General features: G+C 73.5%; 1 protein-coding gene across 2 annotated transcripts; it reads left to right on the forward strand.

The window, feature by feature from the left end:
- The first annotated feature begins 1364 nt into the window (after positions 1-1364).
- On the forward strand, positions 1365-5896 carry DHH (desert hedgehog signaling molecule). 2 transcript variants are annotated; one of them, XM_082781406.1, is made up of 3 exons: positions 1365-2158; positions 3635-3896; positions 4478-5896. In XM_082781406.1, exons 1-3 carry the CDS (start codon positions 1847-1849, stop codon positions 5185-5187), a joined length of 1284 nt encoding a protein of 427 aa, XP_082637532.1. In that variant the 5' UTR covers positions 1365-1846; the 3' UTR covers positions 5188-5896. The 2 variants fall into 2 exon arrangements, with proteins under 2 accessions (XP_082637532.1, XP_082637533.1); XM_082781407.1 differs by having other exon boundaries at positions 1372-2158; positions 4520-5896.
- The last annotated feature ends 810 nt before the right edge of the window (positions 5897-6706 follow it).

Genomic DNA, 6706 nt, shown 5'->3' on the forward strand with positions numbered 1-6706 from the left:
GGACAGGGATTAGAGTTCCTATAGGGGGGGCTCTGCTCCTGCCTTCTCCCTGGGGGCCGTAATTAACCCAATTAACCCTCTTCCTGGCTGTGGCTAACGAGCCCACTCCAGGAAGGGCCGAAGGTGAGGGCTGCTCCTGGCCCCGGTTCCTGGTGCTGATAGCCCCAGTCCTAAATGGGGGGGGGCAGCAGCACTGGGTGGCTTTTTTGGGGTATGGGAAGGGGGGGGCTGAGCTGCTCTGAGCCCATCTGCCTGCACCGCAGGGGCCTGGGGGGGCTCTGACCCCTCCGTGGCTGAGGGAGGGGGGCTCACGGAAGCTGCCCAGGAACGGGCCCCCCACCCATCCTGCCCGGGCTGGGGCTGCGCCAGGCTGCCCCCCCCCTCCCCGTGCATAGGGGGGGCCCTTGCACCCCCCCCTCAACCCCTCCCCGAACCAGGGCTGAGCAGGAAGCGCAGGAAACTGGGTTTATATAGAAGGAAATGAGGCCATCGGTGCCCGCGATTTCCCTGCGCCCTGCTCCCCTCCCGGTCACCCTGGGCTGGCACGGGGGCTGCGGGGGGGGGCTGGGAGCCGGGCCCCCCCCCCGCTCCCAGCCTGCCGCTGCCTCCTGCCCTCGCCCTGGCTCCTTGGCACCCTTGGGTGCCTCCCCGTCGTGGCTGGGGGTGCTTTTGGGGAGGGGGCCGCGGGCGGCTCCCTGGGATACCGGGAGGGGGGGGGACACCCGGGGCTCGGAGGGGCCGTCCCGGGCAGCGCAGCCCCAGCGGGGGCGGCCCCGGGGGACGTGGCCGCCGCTGCCGCCGCTCCCGGGGGCCGGGCTCCGAGGCGGGGCCGGAGGGACCCGGCGGCGCTGCCCAGTGCCGGAGCCGAGCGGGTGCAGGTGGGGGGCAACCGGCCGGGGCCGCCCGACACGGCCCGGGGCGGCTGCGGGCAGCCCGGTACCGGGGGCAGCGCCAGGAGCGGGTACCGGTACCGGGGACGGCAGCAAACGGGGGAGAAGTGGGGAGAGCCAGGAATCGGGGCTCGGTACCGGCGGCTCTGCCAGGGGGTGGGGGAGCTGCCGGTACCGGCGGGGCAGCCGTAGGGTAACGGGAGGCTCCGGTGCCAGGGGGGGGAGGTGGGAGAAACGGTCCCGGGAACGGGGCGCGGTGCCGGGGAAGCGGGGACCCGGTCCCGAAGCGCAGTGACAGGCGAGGAGAGCGGGACCGGCACCGGATAAAGCGGCGAGATAAGGAAAAGGGGGGGGGCCGGTACCGGAGAGCGGTGCTGGGGAAGTGAAGGGGGCCGGTACCGGAGCGCAGGACCCAGACGAGGAGGGGGGGGGAACCGGAATCGGGGCACGGTGCCAGGAGCGGGGAGAGGTCCCGGTGCCGGGGCGGTGCCAAAAGCGGGGCGGCCGGGGCCGGGCCAGTGCCAGGAGCGCGGTGCCCGGGGCCGGTTCCCGGTTCCCGGTGCCCGTCCCGGGGCCGCAGCGGTAGGAGGAGGGGGCTTTTCCCGTCGGGGACCCCCCCGGGAGCAGGGTGCAGCGCCAGGAGAGGGGGTGCCGGGTCCGTGGGCGCGGGTGGGAAACGCTCCGGTGCCCGGGCGCTCCGAGTGGGTGGTGGCGGCCCCGGGGGGGGGGTGCGTGGGGAGGGGTTGTCACTCGTCCCGGGTGGCCGCGGGTCCCGGAGCGGCGACGGGCCCGTGGGTGTGAGAAGGAAACGCCGCCGACCCGCCCCCGGCACCGGGAGCCGCTAAAAGCCCCGGGGCCGCCGCGCCGGTGCCATGCCCGCCCCGGCCGCCCGTGCCCCCGGTGACTGAAGCGGGGGCCGCGGAGGCAGCGGGGCCCGGCGGAGCTCGGCGGCCGGGATGCCCCGGTGCAGCCGGTTCGCCCTCGGCCTCCTCGGCCTCGCCGCTTTCCTGCTGGCCTCTCCGGTGCTGGGCTGCGGGCCGGGCCGGGGGCCGGTGGGACGGCGGCGGTTCGGGCGGCGGCAGCTCTCGCCGCTGCTCTACAAGCAGTTCGTGCCCAACGTGCCCGAGCAGACGCTGGGGGCGAGCGGGAAGGCGGAGGGGAAAGTCCTGAGGGGCTCGGAGCGCTTCAGGGAGCTGGTGCCCAACTACAACCCCGACATCATCTTCAAGGACGAGGAGAACACGGGGGCGGACCGGCTCATGACCGAGGTGGGGGCTGAGCCCGGGACGGTCCGGCCGCGCTCCCCGGGGCGCGGGGGCGGCGGGGAGGGGGCGGGAGGGAGCGCCCCGACCGGCCCCCGGTGGCACCGACCGGCCCCCGGTGGCCCCGACCGGCCCCCGGTAGCCCCGACCGTTCCCCGGCGGCCCCGACCGTCCCGGGGCGCGGGGTCCCCTCCCCGGCTTCTCCCGGAGCTTCCCCTCGGGCCCCGGTACCGGTGGCACCGGGTGGGTCGCTGAGGACCCGCGGCGGGGATTAACGGGGAGGGGGCGTCGGGGGCTGCCGGGGATCCCGGGGCTGCCGCTCCCGGTCCGCGGAGCCGCCCCTGCCCGGCCCCGGGGCGGGCCAACGGGGAGGGGGCGGCCCCGGTAGACGTCTCCCGGGGGTCCGGGGCTGCGCCTCGTCCCGCCGGGATGCTCGCCGGCCGTTGCCATGGCGAAGGGCGGTTCCGCGGTCGCCATGGAGACGGGGGATGCTGCGAGTGGTCCAGGCAGCGCCGCGGCTCCCTCGGCCCGGGGCGGCGGGGGCGGCGGAGCCGGGGCGGCGGAGCCCGGCGGGCCGCGGGCACGGAGCCGGCCCGGGGTGCGGGCGGCTGAAAGGGGCCTTTGTGGCCGTGCCGGCATTCCCGGGGCCTGAGGTCAGAGCCGGGCTGGAAGGCGCCTATTGTCGCCGGGCCGGGCCGGGCCGGGCCGGGTGCATTCCTACCCCCCCGTCGCATGCCGGGCCCCCCCTCCGGGCCGGGCAGCCCCGGGACCGGGCCCCGCACTCCCGCCCCCGCTGCCCCACCGCTCCCGGGAGCGGCTTTGTTGCACGGGGAACCGGGGGGCACCGGGGCACGGAGGGACGCCGCGACCTCGCCGGCTGCTGGGGCGGATGGGAGCGGCCTCCATCCCCTGCGCCCCTCATGGGCACCGCCCGAGCCCCCCCTGCTGCCTCCCCCAGCTCGTGGGACCCCCCCCCCCGTCCCCCTGCAGAGCCCTGCTCTCTGCAGCGTGGGAGCTGCACGCATCCTGCTCTGCTCTGGCAGGCGCCGAGACCCCCCCGGTGCTGCTATGGGACGTGGGGCTGGTTCTGCTCGGCTGCACCCCCCAGCTCTGCCCCGTGCCCCCCCCACGGTCAGGTTAATCAGTCACAGCCATGGCCAAGGGGAAGGTGACACCCGGCACCGTCCCGTGCCCTTTCCGCCTGACTGCCCGGGCTCCCCTGCAGGACCCTGGGGCACGTTAACCTTCAACCTGCACCATTCTGGGGGGGGCAGCTCAGCTGTGCCCCTCTGCAGGCCGAGGGGGGGTCCCATCTGCCCCCTAGACAGCAGCCCCTTCGGGCTGCCCCCTTCCAAACCCCCACAGCCCCCCAGTGTCCGTCTGTCCGTCCACACTCAGGACGCCCCAGGTAGGGCTGTGGGTGCCACGGGGGGGTCAGGACTGACCCTGGTGCTTGTCCCGTGTGTCCCCCCCCTGATCCAGCGCTGCAAAGAGCGGGTGAACTCGTTAGCCATCGCGGTGATGAACATGTGGCCGGGGGTGAAGCTGCGGGTGACGGAGGGCTGGGACGAGGACGGGCACCACCTCCCTGACTCGCTGCACTACGAGGGCCGGGCGCTGGACATCACCACCTCCGACCGCGACCGCCACAAGTACGGCATGCTGGCGCGCCTGGCCGTGGAGGCCGGCTTCGACTGGGTCTACTACGAGTCCAAGGCGCACATCCACGTCTCCGTCAGAGCAGGTACGGCACCACGGGGCTGCCAGGGGGCTGCCGTCCCCCTCAGCACCCCAACCTGTGGCCCCCCAACACCCTCTGCCCCCCATTTCCATCCCAGGGTGGCGTGGGATGTAGCCCCCAGCCTGTCCCAGCTCCATTCAGCCACCAGCTTGGCAAAAAATTCTATTCCTCCCCACCCCAAAGTGGCACGGACAGAGCTGTCCCCAGGGCTCACCTCCCATGGGGGCACAGAGTATGGTGGGGGGGGGTTTAAGACACTTTGGTTCCCCCCCCCCCAGCCCCGCGGCCGCTCCGGCCAGCAGCCCTGGTCCAGGCCAGAAGTGACAATCGACAGAAAGTGAAAGTGGCCGCAAATGTCACCGTCCCCAGCAGCAGGGCCAGGCGGAACAAAGGGCATCAGTGCGGGCCGGACAAAGGGGCCCTGCAGCACCCGCTCAGCCTGGATCCTGCTCACAGGAACCACGGGGGGGGGTGTGGGGGGGTGTTCAGAAAATATCCGCTTTGTTTCGGGAGGGGGGGAGATTTCGGGTCCGGTCAGAGTAGCTCCGCTCGGGGCCCTTTCCCCTTCTGCTGCTCCCCCCCAGGTGGCCGCGGGGACCCACCGGTGGCGTTCTCCACCCTCCCAGATAACTCCCTGGCCGTGCGCACTGGCGGCTGCTTCCCGGGCCACGCGACGGTGACGCTGCGGAGCGGCGAGCGCCGGGGTTTGGCCGACCTGCGCCGGGGCGACTGGGTGCTGGGCGCCGAGCCCGGCGGCCGCCTGGTGCCCACCGAGGTGCTGCTCTTCCTCCACCGTGACCTGGGCCAACGCGCCTCCTTCGTGGCCATCGAGACGGCCAGCCCGGCTCGCCGGCTGCTCCTCACCCCGTCCCACCTCGTCTTCGCCGCCCGCGGGGCCGCCAACGGCTCGGCCGCCTTCCTGCCCGTCTTCGCCCGCCGCCTGCGCCCGGGGGACGCGGTGCTGGCCCAGGGGGCTGGCGGGCAGGGGCTGCGCCCCGCGCGCGTGCTGAGGGTGTCGCGGGAGGAAGGCGTGGGGGTCTTCGCCCCCCTCACCTCCCACGGGACCCTGCTGGTCAACGGGGTGCTGGCATCCTGCTACGCCGTCCTGGAGAGCCACCGCTGGGCACACCGCGCTTTCGCCCCCCTGCGCCTCTTCCACGGGCTCCTCTCGCTGCTGCCCACCCGCGCCGAGGGGGGCAACGGGACGGCACCGGAGGCGGGCGTGCACTGGTACTCGCGCCTGCTCTACCGCCTGGCCTGGGGGGTGCTGGGCCACGAGGCCGCGCAGGCGTAGAGCCCCCCCCCCAGCCTGCAGGGCTCACGCCGGAGCACCAGGACCAGCGCCAGACCCCTCGCACCCATGGGTGCCAAGGAGGAGGTGTGGGGGCCCCCCAGGGAGGTTGGGTGCCCCTTGGCTGGGCACTGGGGGCATGGTGCAGGGAGCAGGGCTCAGCCCCCTCCCATGTTCTGGGGGCCACCCCGCAGCACTGCTGGGGGGCGTTAGGTGGCCCCCATGCCCCAGCCCCCCCACCCCGTGTGCTCCCCCCGTATTTATTGCTTTATTAACCGCTGCGCCTGGGGACTGGGGCACTGCCCCTGGAGCTGAGAGGTGTCCCTGTCCCCTGCGGTGTCCCCATCACCTGGAGTGTCCCCATCACCCATGGTGTCCCCAACACCTATGGTGTCCCCATCCCCCATGGTGTCCCTGTCACCCACAATGTCCCCGTTCCCCACGGTGTCCCCGCACCGCTCGGGGCTGCAGGGCAGGGAGGGGGCCCAGCTCTAACCCGCGCTAACCGCTAACCCGCCCTGCTTGAGAGTTTTATTTTTCTATTTATAAATGTAATATAAACGTCCTCCGGCCAGCCCCCCCCCCCACTCCCAGACCCCCATCGATCGGGGGGCAGGGGGGGCGAGCGTGCTTTTAACCACTTCTGTCCTCCCCAAAAAAAAAAGAATAATACTATTTAATTGTTTTCGTAAATAAAGAGAAATCTATGGCCCATGCGGAGCTGTGGCTAGGGGGGGGGTCCCGGGGGTCTCCGGTACCGGGGGGGGGGAGGGAAGGTGGGCGCCCTCCCGCGTGTCCCCCGCAGGTGAGCGCCAACCACGTGGCCGAGCCGCTCTCGGCCTTTTTCATGAATGGAGCCGCGGCCGCCCAGGCGCCTGCGCGCGCGCCGCGCCCCGCCCACCCGCCGCCCGCCGCCCAATGGGAGCGCCGAGCGGGCGGTGTTGTGGTCACGCGGCGCGGGAGCGTAGTGGCGGAGGCCACGCCCCCCCCTTCCCCTCCCGGCCGCTGATTGCGCTGGGTGCCGCGCCCGCCCGCGCCGCTTTTCCCTCCCCACGCGTGGCGTGGCGGGGGTCGCGCCCCCAGCCCCGGTACCGCCGGGGGCTCCTCGGGGCCCGCCGCACCGTGGGTCGCTCCGGGGGGGGGCGTGAAGGGGCGTGGAGGGGCGTGGGGCTCGGCTCAAGGCTCCCACGCGTGACGCCGCGTGGGGTTGCCCCCCCCTTGGGGGTCGTTACCGGTGGCGTGGGGTCCCGCTCAGCCCGCCCCCCCCCCCCCTCCAGGGGCTGTGTCCTCTCACAGGGTGCTGTGGGTGCTCGCTCGGGTGGGTGGGGGGGCACTTCCCACACCCACGCGTGGGGGCGGTGACGGGGACCCCCCCAGGCCGAAGCTCGCGGGTCGTGGAGGGGAAGTTTGCGGAGCGCCACGACCCCACGCGGGGGGGGACACAAGGTGGGAGGGGGCTGCCAGCCTAGGGACAGCCCCTCCCTGGGGACACGCGTGACAAGGACAGACGTGGCCCCGTGCA

Source organism: Aythya marila (genome assembly GCF_965140915.1).
Source record: "Aythya marila genome assembly, chromosome: 30".
Lineage (NCBI taxonomy): Eukaryota > Metazoa > Chordata > Aves > Anseriformes > Anatidae > Aythya > Aythya marila.